This window comes from Pteronotus mesoamericanus, unplaced genomic scaffold, assembly GCF_021234165.1.
Source record: "Pteronotus mesoamericanus isolate MK-2021 breed Mesoamerican mustached bat unplaced genomic scaffold, CSHL_Meso_final contig_1018, whole genome shotgun sequence".
Classification (NCBI taxonomy): domain Eukaryota; kingdom Metazoa; phylum Chordata; class Mammalia; order Chiroptera; family Mormoopidae; genus Pteronotus; species Pteronotus mesoamericanus.
This window is the reverse complement of record NW_026555002.1, coordinates 4,121,240-4,146,121: the sequence shown is the minus strand read 5'-3', so window position 1 is coordinate 4,146,121 and position 24,882 is coordinate 4,121,240. Positions and strand designations below refer to the sequence as shown.

The 24,882-nt window shown below is 43.2% G+C and overlaps 1 protein-coding gene across 2 annotated transcripts in view; it reads left to right on the top strand.

Annotated features, from left to right (window-relative positions):
* Positions 1-24,882, top strand: part of DIS3L2 (DIS3 like 3'-5' exoribonuclease 2) — a 268,095-nt gene that overhangs the window by 95,294 nt on the left and 147,919 nt on the right. For both annotated transcript variants that reach the window (XM_054571544.1, XM_054571550.1), the window contains 3 exons: positions 9,576-9,676; positions 11,427-11,674; positions 23,497-23,670. In XM_054571544.1, the coding sequence (XP_054427519.1) occupies positions 9,576-9,676; positions 11,427-11,674; positions 23,497-23,670 (523 nt within the window). The remainder of the gene's footprint in view (positions 1-9,575; positions 9,677-11,426; positions 11,675-23,496; positions 23,671-24,882) is intronic.

Genomic DNA, 24,882 nt, shown 5'->3' with positions numbered 1-24,882 from the left:
GGTCCTGCTAGTATTAGGTGGCAGCAAATGAATTGATAAAGAGAACCAGCTCTTGGAGAGGCAGAGTTTTCATTTTTTTGCCTTTTACCCAAGCAGTGCGTTAGATCTTATTATCCCTGCTGATGTTCAGTAGGATGAAGTATTGTATGTTCTCTAAGAGTCTGGGAACATAGGAGAGATATAATGCACGTTTAATATAGGGGGGATCACAGAATCAAAACATGGCAAAACCCTCCTAGTCTAGCTTCCCAAGCTTTGAGGCCATTCGTAACTCTCCACGATAGCTCAGCACCTTTTTCATTTTTTGAAGTTTTGTTGAATAGCTAGTCCTTAGAAGGCAGGTAAAGAAACACCAGTTTGATTTCAGTGAACAGCGTGTCTGGTGTTGTATGATGTGATGCCTGGCCTTTTTAAGTAAAGCTCATGGAAGTCAACTTAAATTTGGAGGAATCGTTTGTTGGGAAAGCTGCAGAATTAGTAAGTTAAAACTATAGATGGGAGCACATAAGTGTGTGTGCCTGCACTTTGGGTCTTTTGGGAGCCATGAGGCTAAAAGCCAATTAAAGTTTTAGTAGAGAGAAATTTAAAAGTGGTTTCTCCTGGGCAAGAGAAAGAGTTGGAGCAGAGAGCGCTCCGAGAAAAGCAGGAGGGTGTTGGTGGTGTAATTAATACAGCTAACAGCTGGGAATGGGAATCAGTGCAAAGCGCCATCTAAGAAGACGGCCCTGCAGGGGACCCGGGCGTGGCCCTGGAAGCCATGCCATCTGGGTCTCAGCTCCAGCTTAAGAACCTGGAGGCATCTGCATGGTCGCCCTGACGAGAGGGTGACTGAGTCCTGCCACAGAGAGCTCCTCCTTTCTTAATCTCCCCCTGGTCTGTGAGTTCAAACAGTGCAGGAAAATTGGGTAGTGAAGGGATTTTTTTGCTTTTAATGCTTGAATGTTAGGGTTTTTTTTTCATTCATTGACTCACCGTATTACTCTTAATACGTTAAGTCCTTTCTCCCCAGTCTCTACATATTTGTCTACTCAATGTTACCGTCTAATTGATATTTCCAGTCTCTATCCCAAGAGGTAGAATCATGTCTCCAGCTTGGTTAGAGGACATCAGCATACTTACATTTCATTGTCACCCCGAATTGGAAATGTACCCCAGAGTTGATTGGCTTCTTCCAGGCCCTCATCACTCAGGCAGCTCTCTCTAAAACCGTGGGTCCTTTTCCATTCTCACATCCATCAATCCTGTTCAGATCTTGAAGGTTGAGTGGCATCATGAGAAGGGGATGGGTGTCCGCATTCATGAGACTCAGGTTTGCATCCTGCCCTGTCATTCCCGAGCTGGTAACCATGGACAAGCATCTTATTTGACCTTTGTGACCCTCATTTCCCTTATCTCTTAAATTGCCATGGCACTATCTGCCTGCCTCTTTGGATGATTGCAGAACATTAAGTATAGCACTGTGTGTGAATCACCTAATTGTGCTTGGCGTGCTCAGCTGCTGTTTTGAGATGCCATTTGCATTTGATGCTCACCTGGAATTGTGGAACCCAGTTCTGAAAGTAGTGTGGCTCCTCCACCTCCCCTAGCACTTTCTGACAGCTGAGTTTGGCTTCTGTGTTTAAGAGAAAACAACAGTTGCCTCCTTGTGTCCCTTCAGCTTTTAGCCACCAGACTTACAAATGGCTTGTGTCTAGACTCATCCCCTCCTCCATTTACGCTGCTACAATGAAGTTGGTCTCTTTCTGTCCTCTGCCTGAAGCTAATCCTTTCCCCAGGGTTCTGGATTCCATCCCTTCCTGCCCAGGGACCTCTCCCTTTCCTAACTGTGCCCTCTTTGACCGCACCTTCTCTAATGGTTCCTTCCCATCAGCAACGCACCCCGTCCAAGCCTCCCTTATCTTAAAAAAATAAAATAATACAAACCTTGTCTCTCTCCCTCTAGAGCTACCACCCCGCATTATTCCACTCCTTCGCAGCCAGGCTTCCGGAGCCTAGGTCACGCCCTCTGCTCTGCAGTCCACCTCCCACTCAGTTCCCCGCGCGTGCCATTCTGACTTAGCTTCATTTCTTTCTTTAAAATCAGCCTCACTAGGGTCACATGCTACCTTGTTACTAAGGCCACACTGCTGACTATCCTCTTCCTGTTGAAACACTTGCTCTTCTTTGCTTCTCTGACCCCACGTCAGCCTGATTTTTTCCCTACCTTCCTGACCATGCCTCAGTCTTCGTGCGAACTTTTCTGTTTGTACTTTCTTGAATGTTGGCGTTCCTCGCTGTTCTGTCCTAGGCTTGCTGCCTTTCTAATTCTGAACCATCTCTGAGGGTCCGGTTCACTGACCCATCTGCCCTCCGCACACAGAGGACGCCTCCATTTCTGTCTCCCAACACCTCACACTCACCAAGTACCAGCGGAATGCACAGCCCCTCCTGATGCCCAGGTGATGTTGGTGCTGCTGGGCAGGAATATACGCTGGGAATTTCAGTTGTAAGGAAATGAGGTGGTTTTCCCCATTGTTAACTGTGCCCAGTATAACCCCCGCCATCTCCAGTTCCCCACCAGCATCTAAACCCTCGTGTCAGCGTTGCCTTCTAAATACGGCTCCATCCAGAGCCCTCCGTGCCCTGTGCCACTGGCCTGGCTCATTGCAGCCTGCTGACCGGCCTTTCTGCCTGCACTCTCCCCCCTCCTGAACCCGTTCCCCACACAACAAGCAGTGTGAGCTTCTGAAAGCATGAACTGTGTTAGTCTCCTGCCTACTTCTTCTGCCCCTTGCCATTGCCTTTGAGGTAAATCCAGACTTCTTAATGTTGACCTGGCCTCTGCCTCCCCAGGTGGCACCATCTCTTGCCTCGCCTCACTTCAGACAGAGTGTAGCAGCCATAAAAAGAGGTATACACAATTTAAGGATATATATTCTATAGCACTTACCGAGTGCTTGCAGTGTTCTAGCCACTGTATCTATTTATCTGTCTGTCTATCCTATCTATGTATAGCACTTTTACACACATTAATTGTATTTAATCTTCCCGTTAACCCTGTAAATGGGTTACTTTTAAAGATGACCCATTTTATAATATAGCCATTGTTCCGTACACCAGTCCTATTCAGCTGTACTGAGGGTAACAGGGTTGGATTCACTCAAACTTACTGCAAGAGCTAATAACAACAAGAGCATTAATGATACCTACCAATCTTTGGTAATGTACTTTGTGCCAGAGCACTACCTGTAAACAGAACTTGTGTAAACTACTCCTGAAAGGAGGAAATTCAAAGGGAAGGAATAACTTGTTCAAAGCCACATAGTTTTGAATTTAGGTCGTGTGACTCTAAAGCTCATGGTTTTATTGTAACTTACTCTGTCATCTTTATAGGTACACACAGTGAATTGTATAGAGAGCTGTTTGTCCTTGGCATCTTCTAAAATTTAAAATCCCTCAATGTCTGCCTAGAACTGAATTATAAAATTTTCAGCAACCCTCCCATCCTTGTTGGAGCCCACCCGCATGCACCTGTCTTCCCTCCAGACCCCATCCTGCTGCGGCGGGAAGTTTGGATTTGGAGTCACACTGAGTTGTGACTGCTTCTCTGCTCTCCGTATCCCTGGCTGCACCCGAGGATACGTTACTTTTACCACTTTGATTGCTGACTGCAATTCTCTAAAAATCAGAGTAGTAATAGTTCCCTCTGGGTTCTTGAGAAAAAGAAATGTGAGAATACCTGCCTCTTCTCTCCACCTCTTGTCTTCTGCCTAAATGCAGCGTTGAGCACTGCCCATAGGTGCTTCCTTCCTGTTTCCTTTCCTGCGCAGATCCCTAGTGTCCCCTCCCCTGACCTTGCCCTGTCACTGCTTCCTAACTGTGCTGTATACTGCCCCCTGAAAAACATTTCTCAAATACAAAAATAAAGAATCCTAGGGACTTTCTCTTAATACTGATGGTGGGCTGTTATTCAGACAGGCACCTTCCCATTGAAACAACCAAAAGTAGCTGGATAAAAATTTTTTTAAAAACCCTTCTTATGAAAGCATCTCTGAGCTGTCAGGCATCACCTGGTTAAAACCGGAATGGGAAACCAAGGCAACATTGCAGATTTGGCCAGCAGTTATGGGGAACACAAATAAAGCCCACTCCTCACGTGAAGCTAGGACCCCAAATGGTTCTTTGCCTTCGGGCTGAGGGTAAACCTGAAACATTCCAGCTGTTACATGGGATTATAGCCCAGATTTATTCTGACTGGGTCAACCAAGGAATCTCAAGTCTGGAATGGGTTTAAGGGCTGGTAGTACTTCCTAGTATCTGGCAAAGTCAAGCGGAAATTCTTTCAAAAAGAGAATTTCCTCAACCTAGGAATCAAGTTATTCAGTGACCAGCACCCAAGGAAACTATACTCGAAGGGACAAGAACCATCAGCAATCACAAACAACAGAAACAGCCTTTTATAAACGTCATCGGATGCTGGAATCATTGCTATCTATTAAAAAGCTGTGTTTTAAGAAGTAAAAGATAAGTTTGAAGATAATCTGCAAAGAATAGGAAACTGAAATGTGATATGGCAAATTGGAAAAAGAATGAAATGAAACTTCTAGAAATAAACATAACTGTAATGAAATGAAAAACTCAGTGAATGAGGAAAAGTGTGTGTTTGAACTTAAAGGAAAAAACCCTCAATGGATGGACCTAAGGGAAGACTGGATAAAGCTGAAGAGAAAACAAACCGGCAGACACTAAGAAAAAATTATCCAGGAAGACAAATAGAAACCACAGAGGGAATAGAGAAAGTCTAAGTTTAATTAGAGTCATAGAAGGAGATGAGAAACAAAATGAGCAAAGGTGAAGTTTGAAGTTAATGGCTAAGATTTACCATAGGAGGTGAGATACCAAACTACAGATTTATGAAGACGAGTGATTGCAAGTAGAATTGTTTTTAAAAAAACCTAAACTTAGATATATCAAGATGAAACTGTAGAAAACCAAAGGCCAGAGAAAGTCTTAAAATCAGCTAGAGAGAAAGATTATCTTCAAAGAAGTGATACGCAGACCATTGCCTTCTCGTCAAAAGCAATTCTGATCATGTTATTCTCAAAATTTTCAATGGCTTTCCATCCCTAAAATATAAAAGATACATTACACTCTTTAGCATATGAGGCCTTTCGTGGTCTCGTCCCTGCAGCTTGTTTAGACACATAGAAACTTCCTCCTCCACAGGTTACTCTTGTTGGTCTGCCTTTGCGCGTGCCCCTGTCCCTTTCTGGAACGCTCTCCGTGGCCATCCCTCCGGCCAGCTCTTTCTCAGCCTTCCCATTTTCAGCTCAGGAGCGCACTGTCAAGCTGCCTGTCTCCCTTCTTACTGCCTCTGAGTGCACTGCTTGCCAGCTGTCATTAGCACCATGTACTTTCAATGTTTGTTGTCATCGTTGTCTCACTTCTAGCACATGAGCTCTCTGAGGACAGAGACAGGGTCATTTGTGGTGCCTGACACTCCATCGACATTCAGGACCTTTACTGGGTTACCTCCAGCATTTCAGGGGATCCCGTCACCGCTTACACGATATCCTGATGTAGGTCTCCGTGGCTCTTCCCACGGTGCTCTGAATTTTGCTTGTGTGGAGAACAGGTCACCATGGTCAGCACCAGGATCTCTGCATGCTGTCATCGACTGGCTCTGTCTGTTCATTACTTGCATTTCCTTGGTAAAATGTGATGACAGCACTCACCCTACCCACAGTATGAAGTTGTGGGGTGGACCAAATGAAGCGATGCATGGGAGCACCCTGTGAAAGCTCTCTGGCACCATGCGATTTTATTAGCTTTATTTCGGGGTGGGGGGGAGAGAAAGAGGGCCAGGCTTGTTTGGGTTGGGATTTTGTGAAGAAGGGAACTTGTTGGCGCCCCGCACCTTGGCCCTGGCAGGGGCTAGCCGTGAGGTCTAGAACGGTCATCAACGCGCTCTATGCCTGGCAGACTCGCGGCGTAGCCAATAGCTGTAAGGTGGGTGTTACCTGCCCCTCTGAGTGCTTGTGTTGCCATTTCTCCATTTCACTGGGGGGAGGGGTCCATAATATAAGTCCTCCTGGTTGGTTGATTTTGAGAAATCTGAAGGGAGATGTTTTAATTTATAAAAAACAGTTGCAGTTTTCATTGAATTTTTATTGGAAATTGTAAATTTTTGTGGCCTCTCATTCAGAGATGGAAAAAGCTTAGATTTGTCAGAGTTCGTCACTCTTTTAATTGGATGGATTGAAACACCTTTGTGCCCAGTTCCTCTTCTCCTCATGTTGCCCCCACTTAGCATCATGGTCTAATCATGAAAGAAGAGAATCGATAACCGGGCAGTAACTAGATTCACTGGCACAGGGCCCACCCCACCTCTCCGTCAGCCTTGCTCCTCCCCCATCCCAGGCCCTGCCCGCCCAGCGCCTGTGTCATCGGCCTGTTGGTGGCTGCAGTGAATCTGTTACTGCTCCCTCACTGTGCCAGGCCCTTCCACAGCTCGAGGCCTTTGCGCGCGCTCTGACCCTTCTCCGAAATGCCCTTCCCTGAAATGCCCTTCAACTTCTTCATCCCTCTTCATAACATCTATATGTCCCTCAAGCCCCAAGTCACTTCCTCAGCAAAGTTTTTTTACTTCCTTACTGGAGACAGCGACAGCACGTTACTTCTCACTTGAGCACACAGCAGTGGAAGAGTTTTGTGAACCTAGTAGTTCAGCACACTTGGGTTTGAATCCCTTCCCTGCAGCGTGGACTGGAAAGAATGAATAAATATGGAAGTTCTCAGCACGAAAACTGTATTCAAAGCCATAGCCCAGATCTCTCTCTCAGTTCCAGGCCTTCATGTTGAACTGTCTCCCACCGTTATCACTTGAAGGATTCACAGTTGGCCTCTCACATTGAGCCACCTCTGAAAAAGAACTGATTTTCATCTTACTCTCTAGTCTTTCCTGTGCCAATAATGACGCCTCCTCCATCAACCTAGCCTCAGAGGCCGGAAAGCTGGAAATAACCCTGAGCTCTCACATCGACTCATCACCAAAGTCTATTAGATCAACTCCAAGTAGGTGTTAAACTGATTCTTTCATTTCCACCTCCAATGCTTGCATGCAAGCACCGTCCTCCATGTCTGGACTACTGCAGGTATGAGCCTTGGGCAGTGTCATTTTCTTGCACACAATTCTTAGCAAGCTTCCCATTGTGTTTAGGTTTGAATTCAGGACTCTCAAACCCCAGAAGGCTCTGCCTGGTGTGACTCCGTCTACCCCTCATTCTCATCTCTTGTCATACACATTTCTGCTCGCTGTGCTCCAGCCTCGTGGTCTCCTTTCTCTTCCTCGACTGTAACAAGAACTTCCCACCTCTGCCTCTTCCCTAGAGACATCTCCCCGCTTTTTTCCCTTCTTCATTCCTACACACACCATCCTCATTGTCTCAGTTAAAGTGTCACTTCAACACAGGGCCTTTCCCTGACCTTATAATGTAAATCATATATCCTCTCCTCTCTTCCATAAGGAACTATTCCTTCCTTCCTACCATTCCTCACAACTTACAACTTTATATTTACTGAGTGATTATTTATTGAGTTCCCTCCCACATTAAGATTTATGCTTTATAAGGGCTGGGACTGTATTTCTTTTATTCACCACTGAATCCTTAATGCCCAGTGCTCAATAAATACACACAGGATAAGTGAATAAATAAGGGATCTTGTGATGAAACAATCCAGTAGATTCTCTCATTAAGTTGGCAACTTTGCCCTTCAATGTGGTGAGAGGTAGTTTTGGGAAAACCTATTAAGGTGATTCACCTTTCTAACCTGGCATTGTGTTTCTTCATATTTATTGAACACATCTATGATGCTCACCCTCAGGGCTGTAAATTTATTTTAATTTGTTAGTTAATTTATTAGCTTTATTTCTGCCAGGTTATTCTTATGAACATGGAACCTGAAAACGTCATGTTCAGGTGTGATATCAGAACATCATGGCTGGGTCCGCTGCTGTGGCTTGCCCTCTTTCTTTGCATACAGCCTGGCATCAGCTTGGGAAGTGAAGACTTGCTTTTTGTTGGGGTGGAATTTAAAGCAACAGTCATAAGCTGGAGCTATCAGTGACTACCTCAGAAAGCCGTGTATGCCCAGGATTTTGGGTGCTGTGGTATAGCCCTCACTGCCCTGTGTTGACTGCCAGCTCTTGAGTCTGAGAGCTCAGATATTAGCTCTCTAGGTAGACTTTACTTGTTCATGGTAATTCCAGGCTCCTAATCTTTCCGGAATCAATACCTTGTTCTGCAGAACACATGGGAAGATATGTTATGGAACAGATCATCAACTTGTGTGGTTCTTTCTCTCCCAAAGAGTATAAGAGGTGTTGTTCTGGAAGTAACCAATGATTTTGGAATTCTGAACTATGGTCTAAGGTAAAAGATGAACTTGGATGTTGTCCCTCTTTTACTGATGGATAGGGTGATCAACAACAGGAAAGGGCTCATTTTTTCCTTCTGGAAAACAGTGAGAATTTTGCTTTCCATAGGCACAATGGTAAGTATATTTCAGCATAGATGGAAAAGCAAACTGTTGGCCATTCTTAAGCCCCAGTAGGTCAGATCATGTCAGTGTTTCCAGAGGATGCCCACAGTGGTAAAAGCTGGCTTTAAGCTGGGGCTTTGCTAAGAGGCAGCTGGTTCCGAAAAGGATTTATTTATTTTGGCCTTGGTAATGTCCAAATGATGATAAGTACAAGCTTCTCTTAGCTCTCTGGAGTGGGTCCCACATGAATTGGTTGTGACCCTTAGAACCCAGAAACCCCAGTTTAGTTGGCTAAGAATATTTTGTGGTGTGGGGGACTCTAATGTAGTGCACGAAAATGCAAAATATTAAATGTTCAAAAGTGTGTGATTTGCTGCTTTTGTTCATGAGTGGTTTTAATACTTCCAGTGCAGAGCCTGACTCTCTTTACTGGGGAGATGTGGTTTCAGTTTCTAGGGTGAATGTGCATTTTATAAGTTTTTTTTAAGAAAGGAAATTAAACATTAAAAGACTTTAAGTACTTTACTCTTTATATAATGTCACTAAGAAAGCCAGGAAAATCAGGGTTGGCATTTTTATTTATTTATTTAATAAATATAATCTATTTTCCACCATTTTGTTTGCTATGGCTGATACCAAAGTACTTTTAAAAGTTAACATTTATTTTGATTTTTATTTCAACAGATGTGCATAATAAATTAACCTATCGCAGGAGCAGTATTTATTATCTAGTTATTTTGGCATTTTGACATGTAGGCAATTGAGTTTAATTCAGGCTAGTTTGATGCTGTCCACATGTGTGATGCTTAGCATATGCGTGAGCATTAATGCGAGTGGGTGAGGTGATTGACCTTAGCCAAGTCACCTGACCACCGGGGCCTGGGTTCCCGTTTCCATAAAGTGAGCAGTTTGGGGGTAAAAAATGGTATCCAAGAACCTTTGTAGCTCTGAATTTAAAAATCCCACGAGTCTGTATGCCTAACAGATTATGCCTAATGGATATGCGTCTAACTGATTCCTCCCCTTCTGTCTGTTTCCTTCTGTTTTTAATTAAGGAAAAGAGGATGCCGGTGCACCAGTTACAGAAGACGAGAGCACCTCCGTGACGCAGGACATAAGCGCTGTACCGGAGAAGGCGCTGCAAAGATCAGCAAAGGTCATTGCCTACAGATCTTCTCCATTTGTGTGAATGGCTGTTACCTGAGCTACCTGTCAGAGGTCTCTCATGTGACACTTAGGACTATAGTTGGTCAGTTAATCAGAACAGTCAGTGGAAGCAGGGTATTATAAAAAGAGATTTTTTTTTATAACTTTAAACATACACATATGTATTCATTTGCCTGTCTTTGGATGAAGGGCCAAGGCCTTTTCTTTGTGTGTGGGTATGTTTATTGAAGTTCTGCGTTATTTTTTTTGTTTAAACCACACTTGTAATGTGGCATCTACGATTTCCAGTTTGGGTTATTTAGAATGGAGTGAGAATTTAGACACTGGTGAAACAATCAATATTAACATTGAGTCCTTCTGGATTTTTATGGCTTTTGGCTCCATTGGGTTTTTTTTATTGTTGTCATGCCCTTATCTAATTCAAAAGTAAGCTCTTAAGAAGTGTTTTTTAGTTTTTCCAAAGTATTTAAGTTAGTTATCACAGACACAAAAACAATTGGCTTTTGTATCCTGTTGTTTTGCATAACTCAGTTTTATTTTTTAATTACGTATACTAGTGGCATAGCCAGGCACAGGATCAAATACAGCTGACCCAAGCTGAATAGCCCGCGGTGGAGGAAGCGGCGTGTGGGAGGGCAGAGAACAAGGTGGCACAGTGGCGCGAGGCTCCCTCTGCCTGAAGCTCGGGCGGCGTGTGTAACCGAGGAAGGCAGTTTTGCCCCTTGGTCGAGCGAGCTGGTCAGGAGAGTATCTCTTGCGTAATGACATGAGGGACTTCTGAGTTATATTGCATACATGTCACCTGCCATTGTCCATCCAGGTCTTTATTTTAATAAGCATTTTCAATACCAGCCACATATCAGGAGCATGCTCAGTGTGGAAGATTATAATGAGTGGGAAGCCTGTGTGCTAGATCTGGCTCACCGACTTGTGTTTTGTTTGACCTGTCAGTATTTAAAATTTTGACTTGGTAGCTTACACTAAAAAAAAAGAGTGGAGTGTTCACATAAAAAAAATTAGACTTCTGGCTTCTCCTGACAAAACAAAACATCTAGCAACGCTAGGCCACACTCTGAAATGACTTCAGTCAGAGCCGAGCAAAGGCAATCCTCTGGAGATGGAGCTCGTAATTTGCTGCTGCCTCCAACTGTGCCCTCTTTCTAGCTGGGGTGGGTTGTTTGGTTTTGCTTTGTTTTGTCTTTTGATAGTTTCTTAATGAATTCAAATTAAAATTACAAGGCCAAACAGCACTTGTATGTGGAACCAACGCTGTGGGAAAGTCATTTCTATGACAATTCACATAGGAATCACAAGTCGTGTCAAGCTGCTTTATATGCTTCATATGCTGTCAAATATTAAAACAAGAAGTGAGGGCTTCTGATTCAGACAAGATGCCATAGATTCGTTTTTCCTTGCTCTTCCTCAGTACAATTAAGTACAACTATGAACCCTGAAAAATAACCAGAGACAACCGGAGGAGAATTCTGAAAAGAGAAATGAGGAAGGCAACCTATTGTAGTTAAGGTGTCCTAACAGCGCAGCAGCGGGGCACTTCACAGTCCCCTCACCAATAGAAATAGCAATTATTTAGTCACACAGCTTCACTGAGAGGCACTTCATGTGGACTTAGAAGAACTGAGGAACCCAACTAGTTGACAAACAATTTCCTGCTGACTTGCACCCCCCAGTCCTGTGTGTAGGTAAACAGCATTGAGCGTGTCTTTGGTGTTTGTTTGCAGGTGGTTTACATCGTGGAGAAAAAGCATTCCCGAGCAGCCACTGGCTTCCTCAGACTCCTGGCTGATAAGAACAGTGAACTGTTCAGGAAATATGCCCTGTTTTCTCCCTCGGACCACCGAGTGCCTAGAGTATATGTGCCTCTCAAGGACTGTCCCCAAGACTTTGTGACCCGGCCTAAAGATTATGCCAACATACTGTTCATCTGCCGCATCGTGGACTGGAAGGAGGACAGCAATTTTGCCTTGGGGTAGGTGAGCTCTGGCAAGAAAACCACAGATCCCACATAGAATCTGGTTTAGGAGGCCTTTCAGTAACCTATTTTTTTTTTGTATATTTTGTTATGCTTTCTTTATTAAAGCATGGTACTTGACATATTTTGGTCCTAGTTCTTAAGAAATGGACCTTAGCTACCACCTCAAGTGGTTACCTCGAATTGCCGGGCAGTCATGTTTTTGGTTTGTTTTTGTTTTTTTAAAATATAAGCACTTTTTTTTTTTTTTAATCCTCATCCAAGGGCATACTTACTAATTTTTAGAGAGAGGGGAAGGGAGGAAGAGAAACAGCAATGCAAGAGAGAAACATCAATCGGTTGCCTCTCATATGTACCCCAGCTGGGAACCAAACCTGCAACCCAGGCATGTGCCCTAATCTGAAATTGAACCGGCAGCCTTTCAGTTTAAGGAACGACACTCCAACCAACTGAGACACGCTGGCCAGGGCGAGCACATTCTGACCCTCTACACATTTCCTCTTACGTCATGAATCCTGGCTTGTATCTGTGAACTGCAAAGAATTTATCGCATTAAACAATCCGAGCTCCCCTTTCAGACAGTAGTGTTAAGATATGCAGATTCCAGGTATATTCAGGGGACTCCAGTCTCCCATGCTTTAAATATGAGTTTGAAGGTGTGTTCGAATGATGTGCTTTTTTGGTACTGATCTTCAGAAGTTTCACTTACGGCAGTAATTGTAAGCAGGAAAAGGGTACCATATCTTTTATGGAAGTTGTCAGAAACCAATCTAACTTAAATATAGATTATGTAGGCACAGAGCATCATGGATAGCCTCTTTATTTGGATCTGAAAAACTGCTGGACCCAGATCTTTGATCAAATACTGTGCCTAATTTCTTCTGACAGTTGGTATTCGTTTGGAAAAAGTGATCTTAAGTTTTAATTAAATCTTTAGCTCTTTATTATTAATGATGTCTGGTTTATGCTGCACAGGAAATGAAAATAAAAGCGTAGAAGCCAGAAGAAATTTGTTCTGACATGTTTTGTCCATTTGGGTGTCTTGCTTGTTGGTCCTCTAACTCATGCAGGCCGGAGCCTCCGGGGAACGTTCTGTGGTTGTGAGCGCCAACGCTGAGCGGACGGCCAGTGCGCTGCTTTGATTGGGCTCACTCTGTTATGCCTCTTACGCCTAGTGAAGTGAGCCAGATCAAATCTGTATGCCGTACCTAATGCCATTTAAGAAACGCTGCCCTATGCCGCTCTTTTGGTGACAGGATCAGTATGACTTATGGGATCTCAGAGCCACTCAGGAACAGTTGCACTTTCTTTTTTGCTTTCAAGTGGTGTGATTGCAATGTCATCATTTTAAAGCCTAACTCATTATCCAAGAGTGACGTCAACCCCTTGAGCCCTGAATAGTCCTTCACGGAGGCTTGCCAGTTTCTCACCATCAACTCAAAAGGCCTGATGGTGGCTGTGCCACCTGGCCTCTGTTGATTGCGGCCGCCACACTCTGCTTGGCAGCGAAAAGGGAATACTTTCACATCATGGCAGGAAATCCCGCCTTGTTTTTATCTGACTTTCTGTCTTATCCATTGTGTGTACTTGACTGGACTTCTTAGCCTTCATGTTGTAAGGGTGTAGTCAGGAAATCCTCAGGGTGTGAGTTTCTCTTAGTGCTCCAGTGGCCTTGCTGGGGTTTTTTTTTTGGTTTTTTTTGTTTTTTTTTTGTTTTTTATAGCTGAGCCGTTACTTCATCAAGAACTCTGTTTCTTGTAAGTGAAGTACAATAATAATTGCAAAAGGAGTCAGGCTTTTGAAGCAGTGAGGACATTTGCTGAACCTAAATAAAGAATATTTAAAAATAATAACCATATGTTAATTATATACTTCTCAAAATAAGAAAATTTGAAGATTCTCATACTTAGACGGAAAACTCGGATAACTTTTTCTCTACCTTCTTACTATAAAGACATTAAAAATGACCTTTTATGGAAATATGCCTTTAAAAATCTGTGAAAAAGAGCAAATTTATCTTAAGTAAAATGTGGCAGGTTTTCATGATGCAGTTCTCAGATGACGTCTGTCTGATGAGGGGTGCGGGCCGCAGCTGCCGAGCACGTTGGTGGTCGCCCTGCCATTTGGTTCTGGCTATCAGTTACTGATCTTTAGGGACTGAGGTCACTGTTTCCCAATCGGAACATGCTGTGCTGTGACTGCCTGGGTCTCCTCTCTCCTCTTTGCCAGATTTTGACCAGGAGCGTGAAGGTAGGACTTGCTGTGAGTGTGAATGTGTGTGGTTAGCTTCTGCAGAAATTATGCCTAAAAACAGAGCTTAGCCAAAGAGGCCTTCTTTTGAGCTTTTTCCTGCTCCCACACTCATACTAATTATTCAAGTCCAAAATCATTTACTCCTTCTGTAGTTAAATTCTGTTCATGAAACAAATGTTGATCAACTATGTGTACGTCACTATGCTACATTATATGAGAAATAGAACTGTAGAAAGCTACGGTTTCTTTATTCAAAGAAATCATAGCCTAGTGTGGAAGGACTTGTACATAAATGTCATGGGATTAATTTAATTTTAAGACATGGAATCCTACTGGAACTGATTTAAATAAAAGTGGTGGTTAATATAAGAAACTGGTGGTTCTCCTAAAACCCAGGGGAAGAAGTATAGGCAAATCTCATGAGGAACTCAGAACTAACAAGGTGGCAGCCTCTCTCTCAACCACCTGATGAGTCCGCCATTTCTCCATGCCTTTCTACCTATGAGCTGTGCCCTCTGCTGCTTTCTTCACAAGAGCCGCCTACCTGCTCAGTAACCTACACAGACTCAAAATGACACTGTGGATCCTCTGCAAGTCACGCACTGAAGTCTAGATCACAATACAGAATTTCTAGGGTAGAAAATCTTATTAATCTAGTTTGAGACACTATTTGCCCTGGTCAGTACTTTCAGCTAGAGGAAGGGGTCCAAGGTCCCTTGGCCCTCTGCCCAGTTAGCAGCTCTCTGGGGCTCAGCTCTCTGTGAAGGAGTGTGGATAAAGCAGACAGATTGAATGGCCTGTGTCTTTGAGCTCCAACTGTGGTATGAAGCAGAATATTGTAAGTTCTTCCATAGGAGCACAATAATTTTCTGGACGTTTAGAGGATGTGGACGAAGAGAGAAATCCAGGCTTGTTTCCTGGAGAACGAGAGCCTCTTGGCTAAAAGCTCACTCCCTGGGAGTCCAGAGTGGGTGGGAGGGGACCCGACTGGAAGCGAGCAGCCCTGGTAGGCCCAGCCCTGGTAGGCCCAGCCCTGGTAGGCCCAGCCCTGGTAGGCCCAGCCCTGGTAGGCCGTTGTGGTAAGAGGAGACAGGGAGGGCCTGCCAGCGAGGCGCCGCAGTGAGGGAAACAAAAGAAAGGCGCCGATTCAGGGAAGACGAAGGCGGTCACTTCCCCCAGGTGTGATGGCCGACTGCAAATGGAGCATGAAGGAGGAGGACAGAATCCTGGATGAACTTCCAGGCTTCCAACTTGGGGGACTGGGTAGGTGGTGATGGCACTTGACCAGGGTCCTCTGAGAGCAGGCTCAGCTCCTGCCATTGCCTTCACTTAGGCCTCATGGCTTGCTGTTTCCCAGGCTGACTGTAGCCCCAAACTTTTGCACACTGTCTCCCGTCCTAGCAGTTGCTTTCTCCTCTCCCCCGAGTTTACTTAGTGAAATACTCAACTTTTAAACTTTTATCAGTTGTTCAGTCAAAAAAAAGTTCTTTGACTCTAGGTCCTCCTTCGTAGGTGCTTTTCATAGTTTCTAATAGTTCCATTGTTGTAGCTCTCATCTGTTTGTATTGTAATTGCTTATGTAAGTTGTTTACTTGGCTGTGAGCTCCTTTAGGATAGGATATTCAGGGAGTGTTTGCTGGCTGGTCAGATGGGTAGATGAAAATGATTTGATGACCCCCAATGTTAACTAGGACGATGTATGGGAAATCAAGCTAGAAAACACAGGAGAAGGTGTTTGGGACAGAAAAGGATGAGAACCAGGGTTCTAGGATTTCAAAATCAACACTTGTTAACAACATACAGCCAGTGTATAAACTCAGGCGGGGAACCCCTAATTTAGAATCTTTAACAAAAAGTATAAATAGAACATACATGTCATGGAATGTATAATTTCAGTAGCTTTGGAAGGAGACTTACGGAGGCCGTCCCTCTTGGTGCCCTCTTTGATGTGAGCATTGCTCCTCGGGCACCCCTGTGGCACTTCGGTGTCTCTGGCCAAAGGAAGCCGCACGATTATTACAGTACTGGGAACCTAGTTGTGAGAAAAGTGATTTTTCATCTTGTTCTTAGAATTGTCATAAGAGACCTCAGTTGAGCCTTGTTCACCTCTAAACATGGCCTTTACCACCTTTTCCTGAATCTTAGTCCTCTAGTATGATCAAGCCCTCAAGTGTTCTTAGTGAAACCTTGCTGGCTTTCAGAGATCACTGCTTTTTATAACACATTGCACCATATTCTGTACTTTGCGTATTTAGTACTGTATAGTCCAGGATACTTAAAAGGCCACGTTGACTTCCTTGCTGAGATGATTTGTAATTCTATAATCAAATTTACAGTTCTAACAGCTTACCAGCCCTCTTAAATCATCTTTTCCTGTAGAAACTCTTGCAGTGGCACGCATGCTTATATTTTCTCAGACCTTTTTGAAACCTACTGTCCTGGAGTCCAGAGTTTGCAGTCCCAGACTTCCCTTCCAGGATGTCATAGGCATGGAGACATCATTACAGTCTCTTTCTCCTAGATTTGTCATGGTTCTTTTTCTTGAATATTTAAGGATAAATCTTGAAGAAAATTGAAAAGTTTTACAGCAGCTACTGTGGGGAATATAATTGTGTTTCTTGGCAACGCTGAAGACTAACTGAAGATTTACCACATGAATTGACCTAGAGCAAATTGACATATTTATATTATTTTGTTAATATTATTTTCTCTAGCAAACTCTGGTAGCTTTAAGGGATGGGAAGGAGGGAAAAAGAATAGGTCAGTGCAGATGTTGCAAGGCTGGGGAATTTTTGGTTGAACATGGGATTGTGTAGGCTTAATGGGAGGCTGTTGAAAGGAGAACTGGGGAATGGGTCACAGTGCCGCTCTTTCTAATGGGATGAAGCACAGCCGCTCTGTATAGAGCGCAGCTGGGCCGGGTGGAGGAGAGGAAGGGAAGTTCGGATTGCTGATGCGCGTGGTGGAGGAAGTGGCCGGTGGAGGGGGTTGGTTCTGGTATTTCCTTCATCTCCCAGTCTTGTACCCACAAGGTCTTAGTCACTAGGTAATCAGAAATAATTGACTGATGGAAGCACATACTTTTATTATTCCATTCAGTTTTGACACTGAATTTCTAATGAGGTGGATATGGGTTGGGAGGTGGTCATTTAATTACATTTAGTAGAAAAAGGAAAGAGTGACTAGGGTGGTAGCAAAAACAAATAGGAGAAATTAGTTTGTTTTATTGAGGCATACCCCACAAGATTAGCAAACTGAAAAATAGCTCTATCCAGTCTGTCTTCTTGTGCAAAAGGACTGTTTCACCTTTTTAAGAGTATGTCTTCCTTCTCTGAAGACTTTTCTGAGGAAGAGGCTGTTATGTATTCCTGTGAACTTGCATTACCAAACTTAGACTTGGTAAGGCCTCTGGAGGGCAGGGGGTGGGGATGGCTCTCACCTGGCTGGCAGGCCGAAAGCACCTCAGGCTGAGGAGGGGGCTCTTTTTTGTGACTGTTGGGCTCCACCTGGTGGCCTGTGAGGATCAGCTTTGGAGAAAGGTTCTTCGCCATTGAGAGCATCCTGGTCGAAGCAAGACCAATGCGGAAGGAGTAGGGGACAGCGGGCCTGTCTGGGCTCTGGTTGCGTCCGTCCTTTGCCTCGCATCGCGTGCTGTCCTTAACACACCTTTTGTGGTCGTCAGCGTCCTCCACAGTTTCTAGCGCACCTCCTGTTTCCTTTCTGCTTTCGTTTTAATTAGTATTTATTTTATGCTGAATGTACTCCCGGGCCATCAGTTTTTGTTTCTTCAGTGTCTCCTGGGATATCTTTTTCTTCTCTACAGCCGCCTCCTCTGGTTTAGGGACAGTCTGCTCTTTCTCAAGGGGATCATCTCAGTGGCGGGGAGAGCTCGTGTGCGGGTTACCCTGAGAGCTCGTGTGCGGGCTACCCCGCCACAAGCTCTGTAAATTCTGCACCACCTCCGGGCAGCTGTTCACCTGGATGTGCTCAATGAGCCGAGAATCCACGCCTGAACCCTTAAGGTCAGCGCTAACTCACTGCATTTTTAAGCACATGCAGCAAAAATTCAGCACCCTTTTTGGGCCCCCAACCCTGTGTCCAGCCCTGCTGTTTGGCCTGGGCACACCTACCAACTACACCCTTGTAACGACAGAATGGGACCCATTACTTCTGCGAAGTTACATCCTTCAGATACTTGGTGGCTTTTCAGATACTCGTACCCTTGATGGCCTGGGCAGTTTCATGAGTGTTCTTAAAGGAAACACAAAGATTTAAATCTCTTGATTTGCATGATTTTGTGGGGTTTTTTGGGTCAAGGGAATAGCAAGCCATTTTCAGAGATCATTCTAAAGTCCCTCATAATCCTCCCTCTGTAAAATATTTAACACCATTTGCAGGTGTTCCCTTTCAATCTTATAATGGATGTTTAACATAGTTAAATTATGCTATATCTACATACATTTTATTTTTTTCTTTATGTCATAGTCATTTTTATGTTGCTATATCTTCACAATTATTTTTCTAAAGTGCATACTAATTAGTTGAACAAATATGCCATTATTTTATCATTTACCCATTAATGGAAATCTAGATGGTTTCTTTTTACTCCTGTGTCTCAGTATTTTTACTTCCATGTCTCAGTTTTTTAAAAAATAAACTTTATTTTTTACCACAGTTTCAGATGTACAGAAAAATTGTCAGAGTACAGAGTTCTTACAGAGTTCTCCTATACCCTTGCATCTATTTTCCCTATTTCCATATTAGCATGGTAAATTTATTTGTTACAATGCTGTTAATGAGTTTCCAGATGAATTCTTTGTGGATGTTAGTATTCTGTTTTAGAAGTTGGACATCATAAAATGTCTTCTGTTTAAATGTTTAGGCCCTTCTCTACTGCAGGCCTATGATAACCATTTTTGGCCATTGCAATCACAGAGAGTAGGATGGCCATTGTGTTTTACATCTGCCTCGCAACACCTGTTACCGAGGCCGTTCTGCCTCCACAGTGGAAGTCTTTTGCTGAGCACACCCATGGAACACGAACAGTGATGCTCGGCACCCATTTCAGTGGGCCCGCCTCATCCACAGGGCTCTTCCCCGGGTGTCCTCGTCACCAGTCCTCTAACCTCGCCTCTTTCAGGTCCTTCTCCGCGTGGCTGAATGTGCAGCAACTGCCCATCAGGCCGTCTTTTCTCAGCCAGAGTAGACCATGGCTATGTTGTTTGATGTTCTGTTGCAGGGAGAAGTGTCTGCTCTACTGCCTTTTCCGAGACCACCCTTTGAATGGATATAATGTTGTAATAGCCCCCTTATGACTTGTGACAATGGAAGGTCAGTTGGAACTGCCATACTCCTGTATAATAGAGAGAGAGAGAGAGAGAGAGAGAGAGAGAGAGAGTGTGTGTGTGTGTGTGTGTGTGTGTGTGTAAATCTGGTTCTCTGAGTATAGCTCTTTCTGATTAGTACTCCCCCACACTTTTCACATAAAAAACTTAGTTAAGACCCTGACTTCTATGATGTAATGATTTATCACCCTTTGATCTTTTTTCTTGTCTTATCCTCTAAGAGATTCAAAGTATCTTTTTGATATACATAGGAAGTCCCTGAGTTTCCCTGTTAGCCTGGAATCAAGAATTTAGAGATTGTGCATGTAATTCTTCGTTTCCACCCCTTTTTCAGGTTCTCCAAGACTCTTACTATTTCTGTGAGCTCTTTGATATCTTTTCATTAAATTCCTTTTCCAACCAGAATTAGTTTCTTGTGCTTGCAACTAAGAACCTAGACAGTTAAAGACATTAGTTTTAGGGGATGGATGTAGAAAACAGAACCTTGGAACCTGTGAAAATAATAAATAGTTTCAGATGGGTTGGAGATAACTCAGGTTTTATTATTCAATAATTTTCAAAATACTAATGAATTTCCAAAATGTCCCTCAAACTTCAAAAGCAGTGACAACAGGTTCTCCAAATTCTCAGTGGGAACTTTCTCCTAGTGAACACAGGTAATAATATATAGTAATTTTGAAAATTAATTAGTATTTTGAAAATTAATGCGACCTGAGTCTTTAACTCTTTGGATTGCTGGTACAAATAAAAGAAACCAACTCTGGTTGGAAAAGGAATTTATTAGAAGGATATTGAAGGGCTCACAGAAATAGTTAAGAGTCTTGAACGCCCTGAGAAAGTCGTGGTTGGGGACCAAGGCAGATCTGGTAAGGCAAGAGCAAGAAGTCCAGCCATTGTCTTTTTATCAGGATTAGTTTGGCCATGATGCCAACAATTCTTACCACTGCCCCTTAAGGACAGCATTGCCACCAGACACTGCCATGCCACTACTGTCACTAGAAACCACTCTAGTCACCATGAATGAATCCTAAGCACCTCTTTGTCTTTGTGTCATGCTCTTCACATTCAAAGTCTCAAGCTGAGTCAGAGTCCAAATCATACACAGGGTGCTGGGTACTCATTTTCACAGAATGAGAGGGGCCTTCTGTAAAGAGAGTCCGGGCGTTATGAGGGAGGCTAGGCACTTCCATGATGGGATTGGTGGACCTTTGGCCCATTTACGTGCAATGTGGAGGTCATCCTTTCCAATCTGTAAGCCTTTTGTTTCTTTTTCTTGCCTGCTGGCATTCACTAGGACAATCAATATCACGTTTAGTAGTATTGGTGTGAGAGAATAATTTTGTCTTTTTCCTAATCCAGAGAAACGGTAATGTAGTCTTTTTCCATTGAGTTTGGCATTAGCTTTAAGATTTTTATAGCGGCTTTTAATCAAGCTGAGGATGTTCTTTGTTACTCATTTGCCGATGGTTTTGATCATGAGTGGATTTTGAATTTGTCAAATGGCTTTTCTGCATCTTTTGAGAGGATTATATGTATTTTTCTCATTGTTTGCTAATATGATGAATTATAGTGATTGACTTTTAATGTTGGACACATCTTGAATTACTTGGTCATGACGTATTATCCTTTTTAAATACTGCTGAATTCTGTTTGCTAGTATTTTATAGTAATTTTAAATCTGTGGGTCTTAAAATTTAAAAACTTACTCAAAATTTAAAAACTTATTCATGAAGGATATTGATCTCATTAATTCTTTGTCTGATTTTTGTATCAAGGTAATGCTGGCTTCAAGTTAGAAGTATTTTGTCCTATTCTGCATTTGAAAGCTTGTGTAGAATTGGTATTCATTTTTTCTTAAATACTTGGTAGCATTCATCAGTGAAGCCATCTAAGGCTTGGAATTTTCTTTGTGAGAAGGTTTTAAACTATGAATTGTTTCTTCAATAGACTTAGGAATGTTTAGATATGGTATCTTTTAAGGAGTTTAGCCATTTCATCCAAGATGTTGAATTTATTGGTTTAAAGTCATTCGTAATTGCTTTCCTATTCTTTAATGCTTGTAGGATCTAAAATGATGTTCCCTCTCTCATTCCTGGTATTTGTAATTTGTGTCTTTCCCTTCTTCTTTCCTTCCTTCCTTCCTTCCTCCCTCCCTCCCTCCCTTCCTCCCTTCCTTTCTTCCTCAACTGAGGACATGCTTATTGATTTTGGAGAGACAGGGGAGGGGAGTGGGGAGAGAGAGGGAAAGAAGCATCAATGTGAGAGAGAAACTATGATTGGTTGCCTCTTGCATGCACCCTGACTGGGGACCAAACTGTCAACCTAGGTATGTGCCCTGACCAGGAATTGAATCCCATGACCTTTTGGTTTATGGGACCATGTGCCAACCACTTTCGACATGTTCGATCAGTCATAGCACCTTCTTCACACACTGCCCATAACAGGCCAAAAATGTGTATTTTCTTTCATCTTCAATATTAAAATGGCTGCACAAAAATGCACCAATTTTGATTAGTTTTTTTAAATGCATGTGACATGACAGCTGTCACAATACAATCTAACAAAATTGTTTTGAATGAAGTTAAAGACAACTATATGCAGTATACTAGACCAATGTATGGAAAAAATGTAATGGCCTTTTTGACCAACCCAATAATTTTCTTTTTTTTCCTTCATTTTTTTAAGGTAGAAGCTTAGATCATTGATTTGACATATTTCTTCTTTTTCTAATATAAATATTTTAATGCTGTAAATTTTCCTGAAAACACTGCTTTAGCTGTTTCTCACAAATATTGATGTTGTAGTTTATTCAGTTCCAATTCTCTATTTCTTTAACCCATGGTTTTGTGGGGTTTTTTTTAAATTTTCAAATATTTGTGCATCTTCCAGATTGCTTTCTGTTATTTTTTTACTTTGTATTTTTGCTGCCTCTGGCTTTTTTGAGGTGCTTTCTGGGAGATCACCATCTAGGTTTGAGGAGAAGACACGGGTCTGAGCCCCCGTGGTACGTGAGGGGACCACAGGCCACTGGAGCTTGTACTGGTGGGCAAGTGTATTTATGTGTCAGTCGTGGGCCTCTCTTTGGCTGGCGTGTGAGAAATGGGACCGGCCCTGCCGCCACCCCTGCCATGTTCCAATAGCAAAGCTAAAAATGAGAATTTGTTAAAATTCTCCATCCAAGGCAACCACATCCCTCACCCCCTCCACCACTGCGCACCTGTGAACTTCCGCGGCCAGGCATCTGCTGTTTCAGAGGAAGCAGAATCTTCTTCATAGAAATTGAATGACCCCAGAGGAGGCCGTGATGGCAGATCTAAACTCCTTGCTGGAAGAGCTGAGGGTGGATTCCTGGACCAGCCCTGGAGGACCTGCAGAACAGAGGGGGCGGCCATCTTTGTTCTCCCCAGAACCCTCTACAGAGGCATCTGCTTCATATATCACATTTCTTACTGGCTGTCTGTATTTAATATATAACTTTAGCCTTGTGGTCTGTATGTGGTATGCCAATATTTATGAGAGTGGAGCTATCCGTCTTGACATACGTGTAGATGACTGATAGATAAAGAGTAGGATCTGCCCCCTAGAAGGTGGAACCTCACTCGTAATGTTAGAATTACCCCATTCAATGCGGTCTTACTTTTAACGGACCAGTGCCCTAAATTATGAATAGTATTTTGCCAGGCAACTGGATTACAGATAATTTTCATCTCAGCACATTTCTGTATTTTCTAACTTCTCTACAATGAACATACATTACTTTTGTGTTCAGATAAAACATTTAAAAATATTAAGGTAAAAATCTGTAGGATTATGAAACATAAACATCGAATCGAATCTAATGAGCATGGCCTAAGGTACAGGCACTATGAAACTAATGATTTAACAGCAAATTAGGTTGATCAGAATTGTCTCTAAAGGTGTTTGCAAGAGAAAAAAATTGATAAAAGCTTTTTAACAATATCAGCTTGACTTCTCCATGAACAACAATTGCAGAAGTCCCAAGGAAAGCTGCCTGACGCCGCTCCCTAGGCCAGAATTCCCGAGCAAAGGCAAAAGTCCCTTGTAGTGTGTATTCAACAGGACTGGAGGAGCCATGTCTCTTCTGCTGGGCCCCCCAACACTGGCGATGGTGCTCCCACCGCCCTCAGTTTTAGAGAGGAAATGGGTACCTACCTTCCGTTCACTCGCTGACACACTTGTCTCCCTCTGTCCTTCCCACAGGCGGCTGGCTAAGAGTCTCGGGCAGGCTGGTGAAATCGAGCCTGAAACAGAAGGAATACTTACAGAGTATGGTGTGGATTTCTCTGATTTCTCTTCGGAAGTTCTAGAATGTCTCCCTCAAGGCTTGCCCTGGACAATACCACCAGAGGAATTCAGCAAGAGAAGAGATTTAAGGTAAATATCTGAAGCTCTTTAAAAACATGTTTCTACCTTTCTGCCTTTAACCTAACTTTCCAAGGCTCAGGTGTTTCCTCCTTTCCATCAACATTCATGTTCAGTTCAGTTGAGAATTAAGTGCTCAATACCAAAGGTTGTCAAATTCTGGCCCGCCAGCTAAACCGAGCCCACTGCCTACTTACATATAGCCCATGAGCTAAGAATTACTTTATATTTTTAAGTGGTTCAAAAAAATTAAAACAAGAGTAATCTTCGAGGAAAACTGTGAAATTTAAACTTGAGCGTCCATGAAGTTGCCCTGGAACACAGCCATGCTTATTCAGTTACATGTTACCTGGGCGTGTGTTTTCACACCACAACGGAAGAGTTGAGTTGTTGCAACAGAGACCTGTGGCCTGCAACGCCTAAGATATTTGCTCTTTGGCCCTTTATAGAAAAAGTGTGCTGACCCCTGCTCTAGACCATCCTGATTTCAAAAGGTACTGTTGCCACATTCCTTTGGCATTGCTCTGCCCTGTAGGTCTGCTCGAATAAAGACAGTGTCATCTGGTTAGAAGTGCCTCCCTTTAAGTGGGCCTCTTCAGGCACAGAGCAGAGGATTCAAGCCTCTGCTTGGAGCTTCATTTTAAAGCTTTACTTTTAGGTCTGGAATTTGTTGGAAAGTACTTTTGTGGTATTTTTATAACAACATCTTCTTTGAAGATGTTTCTTCATTGTGGGATGTTAGTTCTTTTCTGATATTTCTCTTTAGAATTTGGTTTCAGTACTGGCATTCGTTTTGGATGCCACATGGAGATATTTAGAACCAAGAAACTTTTCATACAACCCACTGAGGCTGTGGAAGGTTTTTGCTGAGGTCATCCCGTGTCAGAGTCTTTTCCACCACACTTGCTCACTCCGTGCAGCTGAGCTTACGATGCCTTCTGCTCTTCCTCCGCTGAGTTCGAGAATCCTCCTTCTGTGCTCCCTCTTCCTATGGTATCTTTTAGGAATTTACTGCTTTTTTTCCTTTTCTTGTGGAGGGCAGGCAAGGAAAAGGAGATGACACTTAGCCCCCTGTCCTATGTGTTAGGAGGTCTGGTGGAACACGTTGCATCCGAGGCCGCTACTATCCTGGCTTTCAGCAGGAACAGCCGTTCTGGGAACTTGGGGGTCTGTTATCTCATTTCAGTGGCGTTGAGAGCCTTAAACCTTTGTTTTCTCGGGTAC